The sequence below is a fragment of the Hyaena hyaena genome, unplaced genomic scaffold (genome assembly GCF_003009895.1).
Source record: "Hyaena hyaena isolate Hyena2069 unplaced genomic scaffold, ASM300989v1 scaffold_392, whole genome shotgun sequence".
In the NCBI taxonomy this organism is placed as follows: domain Eukaryota; kingdom Metazoa; phylum Chordata; class Mammalia; order Carnivora; family Hyaenidae; genus Hyaena; species Hyaena hyaena.
Window position 1 is genome coordinate 1,475,897 of NW_024081017.1, and position 22,294 is coordinate 1,498,190.

Below are 22,294 nucleotides of genomic sequence, written 5' to 3' on the forward strand. Positions count from 1 at the left end.
CTCCCCTGGTTGGAGAAGGTGGACTCTATGGGTCCTGGATTTTAGGGGCAGCCGTCTTTGCAGCGACGTAGGGTCAAGGAGAGGCAAATACTACTCAGAGGGGCTGGTTGGTGACCTTTATTGCGCGATTCCGAGGCCAGCGCGGCCCCGCCTTGAAAGATTTACGGTGGGAACGTCCGGCGGCACAGCCCCCTTCTCTACTGCGGGCGCCCTGGCCCGCTCCGCTCCCATGTGCCGGCCGCGTTTGGTCCTTGAGGAGGCCCGTGGGCCTGAGGCTGGACCCAGAAGGGTTGGGAGCTCTGCAAGGGCCCGGAAGCACCAGGTGGGTGTGAGAGTGAGCCTAGGACCTCCGTGAACGACTGCGCCTCTTGCTGCGGGATTCAATCAGTTTCTGGGAACGGATCTTAAGCGCCTCACGGGTCACCACGCTGCCGTCTTCATCCTCGCTCTCCTCTTCATCTGCGGAGGGCAATGAGGGGGGTCGAAGTTCCCATCCTTGGCTCAGATTTCTCCTCCCATACTTTACCACCCCTCCCCCCCACCTTGGCCCCACGCTCCGCCTCGGACCACTCCGTTGCTCGGCTTGGGCCCCCAGCCCCGCCCCTTTTCCCTGACCGTACTGACCGAAGAACTTGTCCTTGTGACTGGAGAGGGGCAGAGCGATGCGGGTGTTGTACAGGGGCAGCTTTCCCTCTAGGCTGGAGTAGAACTGGAGGGAGGGAGGCAGCGATCGAGAGAAAAGAGGGTGGGTGGGCGGGGTAGAGGCTATAGGGAAGTCCTGTACCCCCCGCCCCTTCCTCACCCCATTCCAGGATATACCCTGATTCCACAGGAGACCTCTGCCCACCCCTCCCGTTTACCTTTCCTCGGGCCCAGACGAATTATGCTTTCCGAGATCCCCAACCCCGCCCCTGGTCTCTGGGGTCCCGCCCCTTGATCCCGGCACCCCCCCCCCCCCCCCCCCCCCCCCCCCCCCCCCCCCCCCGCAGCCCTGCCCAGTGGCCTCCCGGACCCTTTGGAAGCTCTCCTGGCTTCTCAAACCTCACACGTTGCCCCTAAAACTCATTCCCGGCCCGTACGGCCTCCTTCCTGGTCTCCCGCGTCCCCCGCTCCCGGGTTTTCTGCCCCAGCCCCCGCACCCTCAGCCCTGCACCCTCAGCCCCGCCCCCTGGCTGAACCGGCACCTCGCGGTCGGCGAGCTGGTACAACATCTCGTCAATGTCCTTGCTCTCGAGTTGCGCCTGCAGCTTCAGCAGCTTTTCTTCCACGCGGCCCAGCAGGTCTGGCAGATAGTCACTGGCCTTGGGATCCAGCTGCTTTTCTGCGAACCTGCTGTCCTCCTGAGGCCGGGGCGGAGCCGAGTCAGCGGGGGGTGGGGCGGGGCTTTCTCCCTCCGGAACTAGGCTTCTGAAGGTGAGGGACCACCAGCAGGAGGGGGTACTCTCCCCTGTGGGGCGGGGCCTCTGTTGTCACGGGGCGGAGCAAGTGAAGGGAGAGCCTTTGAACTCCAGAGAAACACAGTTGGTGGAGCGAGGGGTCTTAGTGGGAGAAGGGAGTATTAACTCGTGAGAAGCCGGAAGAAATAAAGACTCTGCTTTTCGGGCAGGCTGGGGCGTCCCCTGTCTCAGGCCCCCCGAGTACTGCAGTGGGGTGTATGAGGTTTGGGGTGTGGAGGCAAGGTGGGACTTCGCCGTAAAGGCGGGACAGGGTCTCTGAAGTCCTGAGCCTCTTGAGAAGGGGTTTTTCTGCAGGGACATGGGGTGGGGACTCTGAGGAGTGGGGGAGGGCTCCCCCTGGAGGCGCGCCTGGACAGGGGATCCCGGAGAGGGCACAGGGCGGGTCCCCTGGAGGAGGCTCCCCTCTCGGGCTGTGGGAGGCTGTGGGCTGAGCTTCCGGGCGGGGAGCCTACCACGGTGATGCGGTTCAGCTTGCGCGCAAGGTGTTCGAGGCCTTCCCTAGTCATCTGCATCGACAGGATGGCGAGTTCCAGCTTCTCCTGGGCGGCGGCGCGTCGCTGCTCTTCCGCCTTCAGGCGCGCCTGCAACTCAGCCTGCAGCTTCTGCTGGCTACAGGCGGTGGGAAGGGTCGCCGCTGGAGCACCTAGGAGCCCCGGGGTCCCCATTCTCTCCCTTGGGCCCTGGGGCCTCACCTCACCAGAGTGGCCTCCCCCGAGTACTTGAGGCCTTCGAACTCTTCCTGCAACTGCTGCTTCTCTTGCTTCAGCCTCCACAGCTTCTGCTCATTCTCGCTCTTGAGCGTCTCCAAATGCGTGAAGGTGTCGCCCTGTGCCAGGAACCGCCTCACCACCCCCTGCAGGACGCCCAGCCCTAGTAAGAGGCAGAGCCTGGGTGCACCCCCTCCTCCTTTCCCCTGAGCACCCGGGACAGATGGCCTAAGCTGGTGACTTCCGCACAGCCATGTTCCTGGACTCTGTGCGTTAGACTCAGAGTTGCCTGGACGATGGGCGGTCCCCAACACACAATTTCTGCGGGGCCCTTGTCTCTGTAATGAGTTTGAGTCAGCCGAAACCAGCGTGTGGTGCAGGGCAGGAGAGAACACAGTTGCTTCCCAAAATCAACCTGCCATCCATATTAGCACTGTGAGTCTCGCCCAATCCAGGGGAGAAGCATGGCCAGTCAGGAGCTATCTGCCCACCAGGTCGATTTCTGGAAAGTTGCCTGGCCACAGTGCCCCAGATGACCCCATAGGTCGGGATCCCAGAACTCCTTGGGGGTTGCCCTATGGGAGGAGTAGCGAGTGGGAGAGTGTCCAAAGGGGAGAGACTGGACTGCGGTCCAGTGGGACCAGTATCCGCCAGTGGGAAATAAGGGTTTTAGCAAATTTCAAGGAAAACGCTGCAAAGCACAGGCCCCAGGGCAGGGGCCCAGCTTGCCAGGGTCTGAGAGTGGCACTGGGCAGTCTGCGGTGCCCCCGACCACGTTACGGGCACTGGAGCCACAGGAGACACGAAATGCACAGTTCTCACAGAGGTGACATGCCAAAGGAGTTAGCGCTAGCCTAAGATGCAACAGGAAGGGGACGGTGGCGAGTGTAGACAACTCGAGTGGGTTTTGCTGTGAGGAGTGGCCGGGAAAAGGGGCAATAACCGAAGGAGGCAAGAGTGTCTTTTAAGTAGAGAGCAGGTTCGCGTACTGAGGCACTGAGCCAGCAGAAAGGGGCGGCAGGGTGTGTTGGCTTCACTGGCCTGGGCTCCGTTTGAGCGTGACTGGAGGGCAGGGGGGGTTGCGGGCAGCCGGCAGCACTCACGTGGGTTTCGGCCACGCCGGTGGCGTCCTTGACCTTGCCGAAAAGCTGCTCCATCTGGTACATGGTCCAGCGCCGCTTCAGCACCTCCTCCTTGGCGCGCAGGTTGTCCTGGGTCAAATCTTCCGACTGCATCAGCACGTGCTCGCGCTGGGTCTGCGCACAGGTCGAGGTCAGGGCTGGAGTTAGCTCTCAGACGAGGATTTAGGGCGGAGGCCAGAGGGGAGGGGATAGGGGCCCTGGAGGGGGCGGGGCCAGGCTGGGGAGCCAGGGTCAGGGCTGGGGGCCAGGAATGCCGGAAAGAGGGGGATCGGGGACCCGCAGCCTCCGAGGGGGGGCGCAAAGAGGCGGGGTCAGGAGTGGGGGCGGGGCCTGCGAGTAGGGGCGGGCTGGAGGCAGGATCAGCTCTAGCGGAGAGGGCGGTGTTCAGGCGGGGAAGGATGGGGAAGACCCGCGAGTCAGGGACGGTCGGGAGGTTCCTCTGAAGGAGGCGATCAGACAGAGGGAGGGCGAGGCCAGGAATGTGGGAGGAGCCCGGGCATCCAGTGGAGATGGGCGCGGAGTCAGGACAAGTGTTGACTAGGGCAGGGTCTAGGGTATGGGCCAACAGTAGGGGCGTGGCTGGGACCTGGCAGGGCGAGGTCTAGTCCCCGCCCAGCCCCGCCCCTGGACACGCCCACCTTGCGCTCCAGGCGTTGGGTCTGCAGCTTCTTCTCCTCCGCGCGCTTCTTGCAGTCGGATATGTACTGCTCGCGATTCTTGCGCTCTCGGAACACGGACTCCTCCAAATGATGCAGCTGGTTCTGGAGAAGAGACAGGGGGGACAGCAGGATCAGCTGGGACCTCCCAGGGGCCTGGGAGGTAGGTGGGAGGGGCTCGGGGACCGCCGGGGTTCCGATTCTGTCCCCGCGGAGACCGTGGCGTCTGTGCAGGACCCCCAGCGCCTGGCAGGCTGGCACCTTGGCGATATCTCGGGCGTTGAACGCCTCCTGGTTCATCACTTGCAGCTCCTCTAGTTCACGTTTTGTCTTCACCACCTCAGCCTCCATGAAGTCCAGCCGGTTTTCCAAGTGAAGGCTCTCCTTCTGGAGGAGGGAGAGGGGGGAAAGGCCTGTGACCGCTGTCCCTAGGCAGTCTGGCTCTCCCACTTGCTTCCGCCCCACCCCCAGACGTCCTGGTCCCTACCTGCAGATGGGCCTTCAGCTGCAGGTAGATGTTGGTGATGTTTTGTGCCTCTTCCGCCTTCATCCGGGCTTTCTCCAGGCGGTTCTCCAGGTTCCGCACAGTCTAGAGGGAAGCAAGGACGGGGCCGGGTCCCCTCGCCTCTCCAGTTCTCCCCAGGATCGCCACCCTCCCCCTCCCCCTGCATCTCAACAGCCTCACCTTGGCCACCTCAGTGTTGCCATCTTGCGCCTCTGCCCGCTCCAACTCGCGGAGGCTGCACTGCAGCCGGAGCTCTTCCAGCAACTTCTGCCGCAGTCCCACCTGGTGCCGCAGGGCGTTCAGCTGCTTCACCTTCTCCCTCAGCTGGTGCTCCAGGTACTCCAGGGCCTGCTGGGGGGCGGGGGCCGAGAGCGGGAGCCTGAACCCTCCCACCTAACCCTCCCTCTCTTCTCCCGGATCTCAGCAGCAGCTGACCCGGCGGCTCCCCTCTTCCTGCTCATTGTCTTCTTTGGTGGCTTCCAGGACCCCCACTCCCCAGTGTTCCACGCTGGCTGCAGCTTCTGGATTTCCTTGGCCTTCTCTCCTCACCTCTGTTCACACCCACCCCCTTGACGATCCTCTCCAGTCTCAGGGGTTTTTTATTTTTAGAGAGAGAGGGCGAGCTGGGCAGAGTTGGGGGAGGGGGTGGAGAGAGAGAGAGAGAGAGAGAGAGAGAGAATCTTAAGTATACTCCATACCCAGAGTGGAACCTGATATAGGGGTCAATGCCAGGACCCTGGAATCATGACCTAAGCCGAAATCAAGACTTGCTTGCTCAACTGACTGAGCCACCCAGGTGCCCTCAGTGTCAGGGTTTTAAAGGTCACCCATACACTGAAGACTCTCCACCACCACGCCACCCCCCCCCCCCCCCCCCCCCCCCCCCCCCCCCCCCCCCCCCCCCCCCCCCCCCCCCCGGGGAACTACAGGCTCATATACCCATATTTACACTGCCTTCCAGCCATCTCCACAGACACATCAAAACCATCAGGTCCAAAATCAAGTACATGGGGGCGCCCGGGTGGCTCCAGTTGGTTAAACGTCCTACTTCAGCTCAGGTCATGATCTCGTGGTTCGTGAGTTCAAGCCCCGCGTTGGGCTCTGTGCTGACAGCTCCGAGTCTGGAGCCTGCTTAGGATTTTGTGTGTCTCTCTCTCTCTCTCTGCCCTTCCCCCAATTTTGCGCGTGCTCTCTCTCGCGGGCGCTCGCTCTCTCTCTCTCTCTCTTAAAAAATGAATAAAGATTAAAAATATTTAACTAAATCGAGTACATGATCTTTCTCCCAAATCTGCCCGTGTTGAATCTTCCCCATTTCAAGCTCATGGTAGCTTCATCCTTCCAGCTGCTCAAGTCCAAAAGCTTGACGTCATTCTCATCCTTCTATCCCAGCTGCATCCAATTTGCTAGCAATGCTTTGTTTTCTTTCAAAGGTTTTCCCAGAGATACCTCTTCCTGTTTCCACCACTTTTGTCTCAGGGCAGCCAACACTGTCTTCACCTGGATGACCCCCACCTGGCTTCCTCACTGCATCCTCACTGTCCATTTTCCTCTTCTCTGATTCGTCATAAAATCTGCACTTTTCATCATGGACAGCAAAGCCTGCTGCAGGTTCAGCCCCTGCTGACTCTCTCACTCTCTCTCTTTTTTAATTTTTAATGTTTTTTATTTATTTTGAGAGAGAGAGACAGAGAGAGGGAGACACAGAATCTGAAACAGGCTCCAGGCTCTGAGCTAGTTGTCAGCACAGAGCCTGATACAGGGCTTGAACCCACGAACTGTGAGATCATGATCTGAGCTGAAGTCGGTTGCTCAACTGACTGAGCCACCCAGGTGCCCCCCGGCTGACCCTCTTGACCTCATATCTTACAGAGCTCCACTCCCTCCCTCCCATGCAACCACCCTACTGCCTTGTTTCGACCTCAGGGACTTTGCACTTGCTGTTCCCTCTGCCTGGAGCATTTCCCCCCCAAATCATTTCTTGCCTGTCTCATTCTCTGGTCAAATATCACCTTCTTAGAGAGAGGGGGCTTTGCCGACTCCCACCCCCAAATCTAAAGTGCAAACCCCTGACCTTATCCATCTCTATTAAGCCACTCTGTTTTGTTTTATTCATTTCTCTGTTGCTACTGTGAAATACTTTGCTTCTGTATTTCCCCTTCCTTCCTTCCTTCCTTCCTTCCTTCCTTCCTTCCTTCCTTCCTTCCTTCCTCTCTCTCTCTCTTTTTTCCTCACTACGATATGAAGTTTTGGGGAGTGGAGGTTTGATCTTTTTTTTTTACTGCATAGAGACCAATACCTAATACCATGCCCAGCACATGGTCGGTGTGGGATAAAGATTAATCGAGTGAATAAATGAATGCCAGCCAGTGTGGAGAAAGGACAGGAGAGGGTGAGACGGGAGGCAGAGTCCAGCGGGGAGGGGACACGAGCTGGAAATGTGGGGAGTGAAGTGGGGGGGGACAAACCTGTGCTGTCCGGTTCTTCAGGTATGGCTTCTCTGACTTGTACTCCCGAATCACTGCCTGGACCACTTTCTCATCTCCCTGCAAGGAAGGGAGCCCAGTCACCGCTCACCCAGCCCACTTGCCCCTGGGGGTGCCGCCCCACCTTCTGGAACCCTCTTGTCCACTCCGGCAGCCTCACCTGGAGCAGGTCTGCCAGCTGCAGTTGCAGCACCCTGATCACCTCCTGGAGCTTCTTGATGGTCTGCTGATTTTTCTTGATCTTCCACTGGCTGCTCTCATAAAAGGCCTTCCGGTCACCCTCTGAGGTCATGTGAGATACACAAGCAGAATGTTATAGGGGGAGGGGGGCGTCAAGCCCTTTCTCTCATCATCAACTTAATATTTTCACAAGACTTCAGCTGGAGCTCTTATTATATGTTGGATGCCCGACAAAGAACTTTCCAAGTATCAAGTACCATATGTCAATAGCTATGTATCCATCCCCATATCATACCCATTTTAAAAAAGTTTTTATTTGTGTATTTATTTTGAGAGGGAGAGAGAGAAAGAGAGAGGGAGAGAGAGATTGAGCAGGGGAGGGGCAGAGAGAGAGGGAAAGAGAGAATCCCAAGCAGGCCCTGAGCTGTCAGCACAGACGCTGGGCTTGAAGCCACAAACCATGAGGTCATGATCTGAGCCGAAACCAAGAGTCAGACACCTGACCGACTGAGCCACCCAAGCACCCCCATAGCATGCTCATTTACAGATGTGAAGAACGAGGGTCAGGCTTATTAGATTGTTCAAGGTCACAGGGAGTCGGATTCCGGAGCCCATGCCTTCAACTACTGTGCAAGATTACCTTCTGGTAATAACAGAACAATAACAATAGCGGTGTACCTCACGATTCTCCAACCTTGGCGTGACTAACATTTGGGATAGATGATTCCTTGTTTTGAGCTGTCCCACGAATTGTCAGATGTTGAGCAGTATCCCTGGCCTCTACCCACTAAATGTCAGTAGCACCCCCCTCCCAACCAAAAATGTCTCCAGACATTGCCAAATGTCCATTTGGGAGCAAAACACCCCCTCTTCCATTGAGAAACACTGGTTTACACTTTAGAGTGCTTTACTCTAATGTGCCAGGCACTGTCCTAAGCACGTTATACGTTTCAACTACCTATGGGGCTGTACTCTTACTATCCCCATTTCACAGACAGAGAAACTGAGACCTATTAGGTTACTCATCATCCCCCAAGATCAAACAGTATATGCAGAGCCTAGATTTGAACCCAGAAAATCTGGCACTAGAAGCTATGTTCTTCATCACCTCCTACGTGATGGAAGAGTTGAAATTACACAGAAGTATGAACTACAATCCAGCTGGTTCAGAGCCCGGGAGAGACTTTATAAGAGAGATGAGGAAAGCCATGAACAAGTACGGATTTTTGCTTTCAGAAGCTGGTCACCTGGATAAATGCCAGGCAAAGACCCTTGTCACACCGTGCGTGGTCGAAGGGCTGGGTGGACAATGTTGACTCCTGATTCTTGGTGCCCCTTCGAGCCATCTTACCTAACATTTGTAGCTTCTTTTGTAACTCTGCCACCTGGGGGTGCCCGGTGGACGTCCTCTGAGGGGCGTGGAGGTGTCCCGCCTTGAAATGGTGTCGAAGCGAGGTGCGGGCCGCGCCCTTGCCTTGGGGGTGGAGGCGCTTGGCCTGAGTCTGACCGCTCTTGACATTGGAGGTCGTACCCGGGTCCTGAGAAGGCAGGACGTTGGTGGCGGCACCCCGGGAGCACAGGGGAGACGTCATGATTGGGATGGGGCCTAGAGCCCCTGGGGATTTGGGGGTGGCAACTAGCAATCGCCGTGTCCAGGATCCGTCGTAGGTTCCTTACGGCTCTGGGAGAATGCACTTGCCTACTGCTTGGCAGGGCCTCGCAGCATCTCCCGGTTGCTAGGTAACCTCCGTCCCCTCCTCCTTCCAGTGTTCCTATGGAAACCGCCCGCGTTCCACGCCACCACTCTAATTGGCTAGCGCGGAGCAGAGGGGCGGTCCAATAGGGGGCTGGCAAAGCCGCGCCTCAGGCTGTTAGGGGGAGGGTACTTTGGAGTCACGTGCTTTTTTTTTTTTTTTAAGATTTGATTTTATTTTTAAGTAACCCATATACCCCTATGTGGGGCTCGTACCCACAACTCTGAGATCAAGAGTTGTGGCCCACAAACCGGGCCAGTCCGGTGTCCCGACTGTTTTGTTTTTTAATACCCCTGTCCCCCGCTCCGCGGGCGTTGGAGGGCGTTTTTCAGGAACCTTCTTTTCCGGCGGCAGAATCTGCCACTCCCAAGATGGAAGCACCTTGTGCCGCCATTAAGCGGGAACCGTCAGAACGATCCCCTCCAAGGCTTCACAGTCCTATTCAAGATGGCCGTCTGGGTTCCAGCCCAGCCCCTCCTCCATTTGCCACTCCCAACATGGCACCCTTGAGTCGCCACTTTGTGCGCGCGGCGTGATGTCGGAAGTGACGAGTCCGACACATTTCCGCTTTCTTTTTTTCGGGAGGAACAGTTGGCTGCAGAGCCGGGGGGCGCGGTGGATATTGACCTTTGCCCCGGCCTCGTGTAGGTGGTGAACTAGCGCGCGGGGGGCTCACCCCAATTTCTTATTGGGGGCTGCCGGAGGGTGTGTGTCGGTAGAGAGGGACACCGTTAACCCCTTCGGCCTATTGGCGGGAATTGGATCTCTCACCACCCCCACCCCCACCCTCAGGGAGCAGAGGTTTTGAGCTTCCCACTACTGATATGAGCAAAGTGAAACTCCCTCTGGCCCAGATTGGGGAGCGCCCCCCACCCCAAATCGGAAGCAAAGTGAGCCCCCATTGCGCGGAAGCGATGGAGGAATCCAATTGGCTGGAGGAAGAGGTAACTTCCTCTGGCTGGAAGCAGCCCTCTCCCGCTGACCTGTTGTCCCTTTCTTGCCGCAGCGTGGGGGGCACAGCACATCTCCCCGCAGCCGGCTTCCTCCCCCAGAACCTGTTTCCGGCCTGCGAGCTTCCGGCGTGATGTTACTCTTGCTGTTGCTGCTGCCCCTGTGCTGGGCCGTGGAGGTCAAGCGACCCCGGGGCGTCTCCCTCACCAGTGAGTCGGCCGCTGGAGGCGGCAGCAGGGTGCGGGAGGGCCCGACTCGGCTCCTGGGATACACACTTTGGAGCCTTCTACCTCAGTTTCCTGGCCTCTGGGTAGGGAAGGTGGCGATCCTCGGCGGCCGGGTGTGGGGCAGAGGTGCCATTCGGTTGACAGGGCTTCTTGCCCTGGGCTGAGCCCTTACCCCCGTCTCCAGACCATCACTTCTACGACGAGTCCAAGCCTTTCACTTGCCTGGATGGCTCCACCACCATCCCTTTTGATCAGGTCAATGATGACTACTGTGACTGCAAGGATGGCTCAGATGAGCCAGGTGAGTTTTGTTTTTTTTTTCCTTCCTTCCTTCATTCATTTACTCATATGTTTTTTGAGTGCCTGGGAAATACCCGGCCGGGTGGTGGTGACCAAGACAGACCTAGGCCTGCCCTCACATGGCTCCCTGGTTGAGTGGGGCAAAGCAGGCCCAGAACCAAGTGGTTAGTGGTTTGGCAACGAGGGTCACAGCCATTGTGGGAGCCCAGAGGGGTCCCCAGCCAACCCGAGGGTCAGGAAGTGAGGTCTCAACTGAGGCCCGAAGTGTGCTGGCACGTGCCAATACCCAGAGATGGGAGAGCAAGGGGGCCCCCAAGACAGGCAAAGACAGAAGTGGAGTTGAGGGATGAAGTGGTTGGCGTGGCCCTATTCTGGGCACCTGGGCGCAGAAAAGCAGCAGAAGGCATTGGGGAGTTTTATTTGAGGCCCCGAACGTGGGACTGCCCTTCCTTCCCTGCCTGGGCATCGGTCGTACTCTTACGTTTCACGTGCTGTCCACGTGCACCTGCGTCGGGGGGGGGTCTGTCTGTGGGTAGATGGCCACGCTGGCCGGGAGCACAGCCCAGAAAGTCTCCCTTCCTCCCACAGGCACAGCCGCCTGTCCCAACGGCAGCTTCCACTGCACCAACACCGGCTACAAGCCTCTGTACATCTCCTCCCGATGGGTCAACGATGGAGTTTGCGGTGAATGAGATCACCCCCCAGGGGTGGGGGGTTTGGGGGGAAGTGAGGAGGGGGAGCCACCGCCAGGTCTGATCGCATCCCTGCTTCTGCTCGCAGACTGCTGTGATGGTACAGATGAATACAACAGCGGGATTGTCTGTGAGAATACCTGCAAGTATGTGGGTGGCGTCCCCTGGCCTTGCCCTGGCCAGTGAACCGGGCCTGTCTCTTTTCTGCTTTATGCATATCTGTGCCACGTGCCTTGTGAGCAGGCGCTACGCTGCCACGTGACCTCTGGCCCAGAGCAGGCGCAATTGTCGCCTTATTCAACAGATGAGGAGACTCAAGTTTAGAATGAAAAAAAAAAAAATGAGTTCCCCAGGGTATCCCATAGCTCAGAGATTTCCGAGCCAGGACTTGAACCCCAAACCCAGGTTTTCGGTCCCGTGCAAGACTCTGATCTTGTAATCGCCGCCCTGTTGCGGCAGGACCTGAAAACTGAAATGCCCACAGGCAGGTAGTCCAAACGGCTGAAGCCAGCTGAGGATGAGGCCGTAGGCAGTGGTGGCCGTTGTAGCTCCTAAAAGGACAGGTGTCCCTTGACTCCTGTCAGTTGAAGGCAGATGGCCAAGCCACCTTCGTTTTGCGGAGCAGCTGTAAGTCCCAGACTTGTGTAGAAGATCTTCTGAAGATCTTTTAAGTACAGGGTGGTTGGGGGGCAAGCATGATACAGTTAGTGGTCTTTTTTGTCTGGGAGTCTGGGATCTCAGTGCTTTTCCTTCTCTGTTGGGAGCCAGCTTCTAGCCCCCCTTCCCAGTGTGCCCCAGCCCCTTCCCTAGACCCCTGGGTGGGTGAGCTGTGACTACTCTTTCTCCTCCCAAGGACAAGGGTCATGGGCTCTGAAGCCAAGAGAGCTTGGGGAAGGGGGGAGGGGTTTGCCCTTTATCTTCCCAAGGGCAGAGGGGAGCAGATGGGCTGAACCCTTTAGGAAGAGGCAGACCTGGTGAGCCCTGAGGACGTCCTTAATGGTGCCTGTGTGTCCCCCGCACCCCAGAGAGAAGGGCCGTAAGGAAAGAGAGACAATACAGCAGATGGCAGAGGTCACCCGAGAGGGGTTCCGCTTGAAGAAGATTCTCATCGAAGACTGGAAGAAGGCTCGGGAGGAGAAGCAGGTGAGGGACCCCCAGGGGGTCCGCCCGGGACCATCTGGGCCCTGAGGCCTGGAGCCATGGGCTGGCTGGCCGGGCTGGGTTGGATTGACTCCTGCCTCTGACTGGTGGAGCCCTGGGGCCAGTGATGGGCTGGGCGTGCCTTGGTTCCCTCGTCTGTCTGCTGGGTGTTTAGTCATCAGTTAGTCCATTCCCGGGTGGTGGTCAGCGCAGGTGTCCCGTGGGGCCCCGGGCAGCAGGCTGACTTGGGCTCAGAGGAGCGACGACTTTCTCTGTGCCTCCGGGTTCCATGGCGCCAACATCTGTAAGATGAGGCTGATGGCCACGTGACACCCCCCCCACCCCCCCTGGTTCTGGGGGACAACTCAGGATGTCATCAGCGCAGTGGTTGGTTTAACAGGGCGGGTGCCACCAGGGCTGGAGGAAACTGTGTCCCCGGGGCAGGTGTCTCTTCCCGTACCCCCCATGCCATCCCCTTGGCGGTTACATGGGTCAGAGTCCCCCCCCCCCCCCGCTCCTGGGCTTCTGCCCGACTCTGCACGAGGGCTTTAGCTCTACTTCGCTGCCCAGAGAAGGTTCCAAGTTTTTCTCCCCTCCGTGCCCTGACCATTGAGGTCCTTCCCGGGTTCAAGGGGGCAGCAGAGTCCTTTCTGAGTTCAGGGGCTGGTGGGGCGGCCATGCAGTGAGGTTGGCTCCAAGTGACCTTTGTCCCTGCCCCAGGGGGGTAGGCGGATCCTGGAAGCAGGCCTGGCTGAGGTCTAAGGAGGAAAAGGATCGGGCGCCAGCTTGGGCCCCATCCGCGTGTCACAGTCATTCCTTCTTGAAATGTCCACGAGAGGCCCAGGCTCAGGATGTGCCGGGCAGGAGACTGGGACTCCCTCAAGGTCATGTCCAGTGAGAGGGACAGATGACAAAGTGACACCCAGGGCCCCTGGAAAAAGGGACATTTGAGGCTCTGAGGCATAGAGGAGACTCGTGTCTGCTCTTCCTCTTCCCCCTGTTGCGGGGGCAGAAAGCAGGGAAGGCCTTCTGGAGGAGGAGGAGACCTCTATCTAAAACGAAATCTGTAGGGTAACACAGAGTTGGCCATGCAGAGCTTTCTAGACAGAGGGAAAGAAAGCATTGGGCAAGGTAGTTGGATCCTACCGTCCGAGATAGCTGGGGGGCAGATGCCGGAGAGGTGGGCCGGGTGATACAGGACCTTGGGGGCTGCATCGGGGTGTTCAGGTCTCTGTCCAGCAAGCTGTGGGGAGCCGCAGGGAGGGGAGACCCAGGGAGGTGTGTGTTTGGGCAAGATGGCCCGTGGCCGCCCTGTGCAGTGGCGGCAGGGGGGCGGCCCTCATGAGGAGGGAGGCAGACCGCAAGGAGAGGTGGAGCGTCTTGTTTTGTGCGCACCCAGGAGAAGCTCGCTGAGCTGCAGGCCGGAAAGAAGTCCCTGGAGGAGCAGGTGGAGGCTCTGCGAACAGCGAAGGAGGAGGCCGAGAAGCCAGAGAAGGAAGCCAAAGACCAGCACCAGAGGCGCTGGGAAGGTGCGTCACGGGGGGCTGCGCTGGCCCGTGTCTCCTGCCCTGGGAGGAGCCTGGGCCCCGGATACCCTCGCTCATTATCATTATCTGCTGTCTCTTGGGTCAACCAGCCTTTTTTTTCTTTATTTATTTTAAGAGAGAGAGAGAGAACGCGCGCCGGCGCATGTGTGAGCAGGAGAGGGGCAGAGGGGGAGAGGGAGAATCCCAAGCAGTTCCGGGCTGCCCGCGCAGAGCCTGGTGCGGGGCGCGGCCCCATGTGCCCTGAGCTCCTGACCTGAGCCAAGGTCAAGAGTCAGGTGCTCAACCGGCTGAGCCTCCCGGGCACCCCCTTGTGTCTCCCAACTCTTGATCACGGTGCCTCCGTTCCCCACGCGCCTTTGCACATCTCGGTCACCGGGTCTGAAACTCGTGTGTGGGAATAATTTGCAGCCCAGCAGAAGTGCTTTTTTTCTGGGAGGAGAGGTTTTTTTCTGTCAGCCATGTGGGAATGCTCCCTTTGCGGGGGGTAGGGGGGGCGGGTAGGGGGGTCCCCTGAGTCCAGATTGAAGCCAGAGGTCCCTCCAGCCTCTCAGGCAGTGTGAGCCCAGATGTGAGCACAGGCTAGGTGATTTCTGGCCCAGCCTCTCTCTCTCTCTTTTTTTTTTTTTTTAATTTTTAATGTTTTGTTTATCTGAGAGAGAGAGAGAGAGAGACAGCGTGAGCAGGGGAGGATCAGAGAGAGAGAGATACAGAATTGGAAGCAGGCTCCAGGCTCTAAGCTGTCAGCACAGAGCCCGACGCAGGGCTCACACCCACGAACCGTGAGATCATGACCTGACCCAAAGTCAGACACTTAACCAACTGAGCCACCCAGGCGCCCCAAGGCCCAGCCTCTCCTTAAGGGGATGTCCCTGAGAGGTCACAGCTTAGTGACCTCCTAATAGTGGAGGGGGGCTCTCCTCTCCTCCCCCACCTGGGGCTCTGATTTCCCTCTCTCTTGTGATATACGTTCTCATGCAAACAGACATCCAGGTTTGCCAGTAGTCTCGTGCTTTTGCCTTCTTGAGTTGCTCTGACCTGGCAATTTATGTCACCTTGGTTGGTTGGAGATGGCTTTCTATGCTTTGTCCAGCATTTGTGGAGTGGCTGCTATGTACCAGGCACGCCACAGGGCTGGTAGCTCAGCACTGAACAAAGTGGAGAAAGCGCTGCCTGTTGAGGGAAGCAGGGAGCCAGGCAGAGGGCACAGGTGCAAAGATCCTGGGGCAGCATCAGGTCTGGTTTTAAAGGAGCAGCAAGGGGGCGCCTGGGTGGCTCAGTTGGTTAAGCGTCCGACTTCGGCTCAGGTCGTGATCACACGGTTTGTGGGTTCAAGCCCCGCATCGGAGCTTGTTTCAGATTCTGTGTCTCCCTCTCTCTCTGCCCCTCCCCCACTCATGCTCTGTGTCTCTCTGTCTCAAAAATAAATAAAACCAAAGCAAAACAAAAAAACAGCAAGGAGGCCGTGCGGCTGGAGGGACTGAGTGAGGAGGGTGTGGAGGGAGACAAGGGCAGGGGCTTGGGGACCATGGGGAGGACTTAGGCTTTTACCCCAAGTGAGGTGGGAGCCATAGAGGATTCCGAGCAACGGAGGAACAGAAGCCAGGAGGCCAGGGAGGAGCTGACTGCATTGGTCCTAGTGAGCAAGGAGGGGCTTGGACCAGAGCTCGGGGCGGGGGTCGGTGGAAGACGGGTGGCGTAGGGGTGGAGGGAAGTGGGCAGGTTCTGGATGCGCCCTGAAGGCAGACTGAAGCAGTTGTGCCCCCACCTCCCCAAACCCACCCCCCACCTCACCGCCGCCTGGGGCAGGTGCGCAGGGAGGCATCCTGCCCAGAATCGCTGTGGCATCTGCAGATTCCTTTATCCTCCCCTGAGCAGAGGCTGTCTCTGCGCCCAGACCATGGCTTCCCCCGCCTGCTGCCCTTTGGAGACCCTGGGCTTTGTCTCTCCTCTTTCCCGGGCAGTCTCCAGCCAGAAGCACTCTCGGGCTTCATTCAAAAAGCTGTCCCCAGGCTCTGCCTTCCTCTCCTCCGCTGTACCGCTGGGGGGTCCCTTCCCTGCTCCCAAGGGAAACTGATCTTCCTAAACCTTTTTGCGTTTCTGCCCCTGGCTCCGCCCTTTGCCGGCTGGGTAACAGTGGGCAGGCCCCTTCATCCAGCCTCACGTGTGGGAGGCACAGTGCCAGCCCGGTCTGCTGGGACATTGCGGGGTCTCCGGGGGAAGGACCCACAGCGTGGCAGGGGAGACACCGCTTGCTCCGCTGGAGAGGGCCGCGTGAGGCCTGGTATACAGTATGTGCTCAGTAATTGCAGCTGCATTGTGGCTGCTCTCCCTCCACCCAGCCTAGGTGGGGGTGAGGCAGGCAGGGGAGGTGCCGTCAGAGCAGAGGACCACCCCCATCCCTGAAGCCTTCCTGGCTTGGCCGCTCCCCCACCCCGTCTCCATCCTAACTGTCCTTCGTGTGGGAGCCAGCTGGAGCCCAGTGGGCCTCGTGGGGTGCGTAGGCTGCTTCTCGAGGAGCCACCCCCCCCCACATGCCTGGTCTCCCACCCGCCCTTGAGCAGTCTGCCACCCCTGCTTGTTCTGTACGGAAGCCCCAGGGTGTCCTCGGTCCCCAGCCCCCATACCTCACCCATCTGCACACCCGCTCAACTCCCCCCTGCTTCCGAGTCTCCCCACTAGGGCACTTCCCGCCTCTTCCAGGGCCCCCCCCAACCTGGCCAGCCTTGGTCGGCTCCAGGCTCCCACCCCCAGCCTGGCCCGACCGGGCACCCAGTGCAGGGCCAAGCACACAGTGGGCCCCGTGGGGTGGCGGGGGCGGGGCAGGTCTCAGGGAGGCGAGTGACAGAGCTGTCCCCCCCACAGAGCAGCAGGCTGCCTTGAAGGCCCAGCGGGAACGGGAGCTGGCGGCCAGCGCCTTCCAGGAGATGGACGACAATGCGGATGGGGCGTGAGTCTGCCTGTCCTGCCCTGGGCCTGGGGTTCCCTCCTCCCCCCTCCCCCTGCCCGGCGCCTGAGCCCCAGCTCCCTGTCGTCATGCGTCCTCAGCTAGTCCCAGACTAGATCTGAGCGAGCCGCTGCTCGTTCGAGTATAAAGTAGGTCCAGAAACACCCTGACGGTAGGAGGTGAAGGAAACCACCCCATCGAGGAGCCAGGCGAGGTGGCTGGGGGGTCCCGTTGCTTGTCCCAAGTACTTAATGAAAGCCAGACCCTTCCAATCCCGCGGTGCCCTGAAGTTGCCGGCCCCAGCCAGGCTCACGGCGGAGTGGAAGGTGGGCTGCCGGGAACAGGGAGTTTCTGTCTCTCCTGGGGGCCCCTGAGGGCTGTGGGGTCCTCAGGACAGTGTAGGAGATCGGGGACTGGGTCCTACTCTGACCCCAAGCCCAGAGCTCACCCTCTCCCTCCTTGTGCCGCCCCTCCCCACCTTTGAGGTCCCAAAACGAGTTCTGGGGAGGGGGTCCTGGTTGGAGGGGTAGCAGGTAGCTGGCCTAGAGCCAGCGGGCCTCGCCCCTCCGTCAGCCTCTGCCTGTGCCCCTTGCAGGGTCTCGGTCGCTGAGCTGCAGACCCACCCAGAGCTGGACACGGATGGTGACGGGGCCCTGTCCGAAGGGGAGGCTCAGGTACCTCTTCCTGCCCGTCCTGGGACTTGCGGAGGGCGTCACCCTAGGGTGACATCAGGGCCAGGGAGCTGGCGGGGGCGGGGGACAGGCTGACTAAGGACTGGCCCAGGGCCCTGGCATAGCCAATGCCTCCTGGCCTTGCCTGCGTGAGGCAAGGGGGTGGCATCCCCGCTCTCCTCTTCCCTGCCCTTTGGGGCATCTGGTTAGGAAAGAGCCCCACGTGCCCCCCCCACGTTCATGTACGCACTCTGCCCCGCTCGCGTGCGGGTCGTGGCTCCCCGTCCTTGCTGCGTCTAGGTCCTTCCCTGCCCTGCCTGGGGCCTCCTCTCCCTGAGGGCCCAGTGGCCTTGGGTTCTTGCTTTCTGTAGCCCCCTCTCCCTCTCCCTCTCCCTCTCCCTCCCTCACCCCCACCTGCCTCCCTCCTCTGGGTCCCCTCCTCTTTCCCACTGGCCTGTGCTGCCCCCTTCAGCCTGTTCCAGTGCAGCCGGCCTGGCCCCGGCCTGGCCGTGGGTGGTCAGGGCACATCCGTGCCTGGCACCGTAGCCTGAGGCTCCCCCCTCAAGAGTGCCTGGGGCGCAGGGGGGCACGCAGAGGCCCTGATGTTGACACCACCCCCAACATGCACACAGGCCCTCCTTGGGGGAGACCCTCACAGCGACGCTACTGCCTTCTATGACCGCGTCTGGGCTGCCATCAGGGACAAGTACCGGTCTGAGGTCAGTGGGGGTGGGAGAAAGGATGCGGCACCCCCTCCCCGCGTTGTCTCCCACCCCTCCCCCCACCAGCGCCTCACAAAGGAACTGCGTCTGGGTCTGGCACAGGGCCACCCCAGCCAGCTGGGTGACCCAAGCACCCTCCTTGGAGGCGGCCCCTCCCCCACCCCAGCTATCTGCCCCTCCCTCCAGGCCCCCCGGGAGGGGCGGAGTCACCGAGGCTGCCCCCTGGGTGATGGTGTGAGCTGGGACTCGAGCCCCAGGGAGGCGGGGCGGGGGCGGGGGTGGTGGACGGCGGCCATGGCACGACTACCCACACCCCCACCAGGTGCTGCCCACCAGCCCCCCGCCCGTGCCTTCTGAGCCTGACCTGACGGAGCCCAAGGACGCGCGGCCTCCAGCGTCCTCGCCACCCACAGAAGAGGAGGAAGAGGAAGAGGAAGAAGAAGAGAGAGAGGAGGAAGAAGAGGAAGAAGAGGAGGAAGAAGATTCCCAGGTGCAGGGGGAGCAGCCCAAGGTGTGTGTTTGGGGGAGATGGGGGGGTGACTGGGCGGGGACTGGGTCACTTGCTCACTCTGCCCCTCCCCCCTCTCCCAGGAGGCCCTGCCCCCACTGGTGCCCCCACAGCCTGCAGCCAGCCCCCCCGAGGAGGACAAGATGCCACCCTATGACGAGCAGACGCAGGCCTTCATCGATGGTGAGGGGCTGGGGGGGGAGGACTGTGTCCAAACCTGTGCCCCCATGACCGTGACCTGCACCCACAGGGCCCGTGAAGTGGGCCTCACTTGGTTCCCGAGGTGGGCTCGCGCTGGCCCTGAGGAAGCCTGGGGGGTGGTAAGGGGGGCCGTCCTGGAGGAGGCATCTGGAACTGGAGAAACGTTGCCGCCCCCTCAGCCCCAGGGGCCCTCCCGCCTCAGCTGCGGCTTGTTTGTGAGGGCGGTGAGGAGCCGGCGAGGCCCCGCGAGGCCCGGCCCCGCTCCCTCGGGTGAGAGCCTGGCGGCAGCCGGCAGCCAAGTGGGGTGTCTGCCCTGGGGCCGAGGCGCCAGTGGGAGCCGAGGTGGGGGGTGGGGGGAGCTGGTGAAGCAGGTTATCTGTGCCACCCCTCCCTCTTCTTCCTGGATGGGGCCTGCGGCACCTCTGACCTCCCCCCCCCCCACCCCCTCCAGCTGCCCAGGAGGCCCGCAGCAAGTTTGAGGACGCCGAGCGGTCCTTGAGGGACATGGAGGAGTCCATCAGGTAAGGGGGGGGGTGCATCTGGCCATAGCAAGGCTGAGAAGTTTCCAAGGCCACCTCCTGCCGGGCTCCCAGGAGGAGGTGGTAATGGGGAGTTGCCCGGGCAACCTCTGCTGAGTAGTGGCCCCTGCTGGGGGGGAGGAGAGGAGATCCCCAGAAGGTCCGGCCCCCGCGTGGCCCTCCCCTGCTGGAGTGGGCCTTCCTGTGTTGTCCTGAGTGAGGCTCTGGCCGACCTGGCTGCCCCTTACCTGCTTGGCCTCCCCTTCCAGGAACCTGGAGCAGGAGATTTCCTTTGACTTTGGTCCCAACGGAGAGTTTGCCTACCTGTACAGCCAGTGCTACGAGCTCACCACCAACGAGTGCGCCCCCCACAGGCCAGCGGGGCGGGGGGCGGGCCGGACCCGGGCGAGTGGGGGCTTGGGGACGTCCGCGTGGACGCATTGAAGAGCCGGGGGCCCGGTGTCCCCTGCCCACCACCCCTGTCCTGTGACAGGTACGTTTACCGGCTCTGCCCCTTCAAGCTCGTCTCACAGAAACCCAAGCTCGGCGGCTCCCCCACCAGCCTCGGGTGAGTGGGCTCAGACCCGGCTTCCTTGCCCCGGTTCCCCAGCCCCCCAGCCCCCCCCCGCCCTCCCGTCCCCCATGCTGAGCACACCCCGCTCTCCCGCAGCACGTGGGGCTCGTGGGCTGGCCCCGACCACGACAAGTTCAGTGCCATGAAGTACGAGCAGGGGACAGGCTGCTGGCAAGGCCCCAACCGCTCCACCACTGTGAGTGCCCGGTGGACGGGGGGAGGGGGGGGTGCCGTGGGGGCCCCATCCCGTCTGGTCCCGTCCGAGCCCCTTCTGCCCACCCCAGGTACGCCTGCTGTGTGGCAAAGAGACGGTGGTGACCAGCACCACGGAGCCCAGTCGCTGCGAGTACCTCATGGAGCTGATGACGCCGGCCGCCTGCCCGGAGCCGCCGCCCGAACCGCCCGCCGAGGGCGACCACGACGAGCTCTAGCCACCCCCACCCCAGGCACGGAGGTGGGCAGGGAACGGAGGTGCCCGCCGTGGCTTGGGGGTGCGGGGAGGCCCAAGGAACACAGGCCCGGGCGGGTGGGTGCCGCTTCTCTCCCCGCCCCCCTGGGCGCTTCCAGCTCCGTCTTCCTCGCTTGGCATCTCTGGTTCCAGAACCTCAAGGCATGGAAGTAGCCCCAGCGGTGCTGCCCACCCGCCTGCCCCTCAGCCTGTGGAGCAGGGCCCGCCCCGCTGGCCTCCGTCCTCACCGCCGGGCCAGGAACCGCATGGAGCTCCGTGCCCTGCTCTCTGGGGGCCGGGCAGGGCACGGCCACCTTCCCAGGCCCCGGCGGCCTCCAAAGATGGGATAGAGGAGTTCGCCCTCCCTGGGGGGCCCCCCCCACCCCGCCCAGGGTGTCTGCCTCCCTCCTGGTGGGGATGAGTGACTTGACCTGTGACCTCAAAACAATAAACATGATCCCCCAACGGGGCCACGTCTGCCTTGCTTTGCCTGGGTGTGGAATGGGCAGAGTGGGTGTGGGGCAGGCAGAGGGTGGAATGTGGGGGAGGCGGCTTTCTGCAAATCCTCCTCCGACCTGCGTCCCCATCTGCAGTTAGGGTCTCATCAGACCCCATTCACATCTGAGATGCCCCAGGGGCGATGTCCAAGCCCAGCACCGTGGGGCAGATGGACCCTGGGCCACAGCCATCTGGGTTTCCGCCTGCGACAGTTTCCCACCCACGAGTCACTTGTGTACTGGGGAGGCCCAAGGGCTCCAGATGAGAGCTGGGCCCAGAGAGGGACAGCAGGCTAGGAATGGCCGCACAGCTGGGGCCGGTGGCCCCCACTCCTAACACTCGGGTCCCTTCCCCCCCACCCCCCAGCACACACAGAAGCTGAGGCCTTAAGATTCTGAACTTTTATTTTCTGGCATGAAAAGTACAAATAATTAAACAATTCCATGTAAAAGTCTGTTACCGCGGCCAGGCCTGTAATCCCGGTAATAAATAGTCTAAACGCAACGCAAAGTGTTCTTGTTGGGTTTTGGGTTTTTGTGATTTTTTTTGTCTTTTTTCCTTTTTGTCTTTTTTTTGTTTTTTTTTTGTTTGTTTGTTTGTTTTACAGTTCTTTATCACCTCCAACATGGACTCTGTCGTGATTTGAAACCTTCTGAATAAATAACAGGATGAAGGGAGGGCTGGAGGGGCTGAGCCCCCCCCCCGTCCCACGGGCCCCTGCCCCTGCCCCCCAGGGATGTGGAAGACCCCAGGCGCCCCCCTCCCCAGCCCCTGGGGTGAGGGGCTGGCCTCTGGGGAGGGGGCCTGGCTGGGCTGAGTTCTGTGTTTTAGAAAAAGAAGTCCCCTCCCAGATTTGGGGGCGTCAGGGGCCTAGGCTTCAGTGGGGGTTGGGGGGGTGGGGAGGTGCCCCCTCCGCAGAGCCTGGCTGCCCCAGGGTAGGGGACAAACCCAGCCCTTATTGCTCACAGACGCCTCCTGCACGCTGCCCACGTGTGCCCACGTGTCCCTGCGCTCGGAGGTCGGAGGGGAGAAAGCCCCAAGAAATAGCAGAGGGAGAGGGGTGGACCCGCTGGGGGCGCCCGCCTTGCTGGAGGGGAGCTGGGAGGTTGGGAAGGACTTAAAAACCACAAGAATAAATAGGTTTGTGTATCAAGAACAAGCTAGGGTTTTCACCAGCTAAATAGGACTGAAAAAATTCTCAAGACGAGCAAAAAGAATCCCATGGAGAGCCCGGCCGTCGCTGGCCGCGGGGACCGCCTCACAGAGCACGCGCCCCCCCGGGCGCCGCTCGGCTACCATTACTGTTATTAATAATTATTATTACTTTAATGATTCCACTTCCCCTTTTATAAATAAATTAGGCATAACCACGTCTCAGCAAAACTTAAAGAAACAAAGAGAACATCGTGGTTCCTTTAAACTTGCGAACTTGGATGAAGTAACAGAAATATACACAAATGTCCTTACAG

At 60.3% G+C, this 22,294-nt stretch overlaps 2 protein-coding genes across 3 annotated transcripts; one reads left to right on the forward strand and one right to left on the reverse strand.

Moving 5' to 3' along the window:
• Positions 1–116: 116 nt before the first annotated feature.
• Positions 117–8,804, reverse strand: ODAD3 (outer dynein arm docking complex subunit 3). Its single transcript, XM_039250991.1, has 13 exons — positions 8,482–8,804; positions 7,111–7,232; positions 6,933–7,010; positions 4,648–4,818; positions 4,450–4,551; positions 4,224–4,349; positions 3,945–4,067; positions 3,268–3,420; positions 2,150–2,310; positions 1,910–2,066; positions 1,185–1,340; positions 625–709; positions 117–459 (listed from the first exon to the last, which is right to left on the reverse strand). The coding sequence occupies exons 1-13, from the start codon at positions 8,720–8,722 to the stop codon at positions 341–343; spliced, it is 1,794 nt and encodes a 597-aa protein (XP_039106922.1). The 5' UTR covers positions 8,723–8,804; the 3' UTR covers positions 117–340.
• A 642-nt stretch (positions 8,805–9,446) lies between these two features.
• On the forward strand, positions 9,447–20,796 carry PRKCSH (protein kinase C substrate 80K-H). 2 transcript variants are annotated; one of them, XM_039250992.1, is made up of 18 exons: positions 9,447–9,499; positions 9,891–10,044; positions 10,247–10,363; positions 10,951–11,046; positions 11,143–11,200; positions 12,080–12,197; positions 13,594–13,723; positions 16,604–16,688; positions 17,281–17,359; positions 17,989–18,075; positions 18,401–18,589; positions 18,670–18,769; positions 19,239–19,308; positions 19,575–19,664; positions 19,799–19,873; positions 19,976–20,075; positions 20,164–20,333; positions 20,481–20,796. In XM_039250992.1, exons 2-17 carry the CDS (start codon positions 9,969–9,971, stop codon positions 20,308–20,310), a joined length of 1,617 nt encoding a protein of 538 aa, XP_039106923.1. In that variant the 5' UTR covers positions 9,447–9,499; positions 9,891–9,968; the 3' UTR covers positions 20,311–20,333; positions 20,481–20,796. The 2 variants fall into 2 exon arrangements, with proteins under 2 accessions (XP_039106923.1, XP_039106924.1); XM_039250993.1 differs by having other exon boundaries at positions 18,401–18,568.
• The last annotated feature ends 1,498 nt before the right edge of the window (positions 20,797–22,294 follow it).

Bases quoted from the DNA above. Each gene is read 5' to 3' on its own strand.
- ODAD3 (XM_039250991.1), bottom strand. From the start codon at position 8,722: ATGACGTCTCCCCTGTGCTCCCGGGGTGCCGCCACCAACGTCCTGCCT. The intron at 4,552-4,647 runs GTGAGGCTGTTG...GCTTCCCTCTAG, and splicing joins GCAACACTGAGGTGGCCAAG to ACTGTGCGGAACCTGGAGAA. The intron at 3,421-3,944 runs GTGGGCGTGTCC...ACCTGTGCGCAG, and splicing joins CCCAACGCCTGGAGCGCAAG to ACCCAGCGCGAGCACGTGCT.
- PRKCSH (XM_039250992.1), top strand. From the start codon at position 9,969: ATGTTACTCTTGCTGTTGCTGCTGCCCCTGTGCTGGGCCGTGGAGGTC. The intron at 11,201-12,079 runs GTATGTGGGTGG...CCCGCACCCCAG, and splicing joins GTCTGTGAGAATACCTGCAA to AGAGAAGGGCCGTAAGGAAA. The intron at 18,076-18,400 runs GTCAGTGGGGGT...CACCCCCACCAG, and splicing joins GGGACAAGTACCGGTCTGAG to GTGCTGCCCACCAGCCCCCC.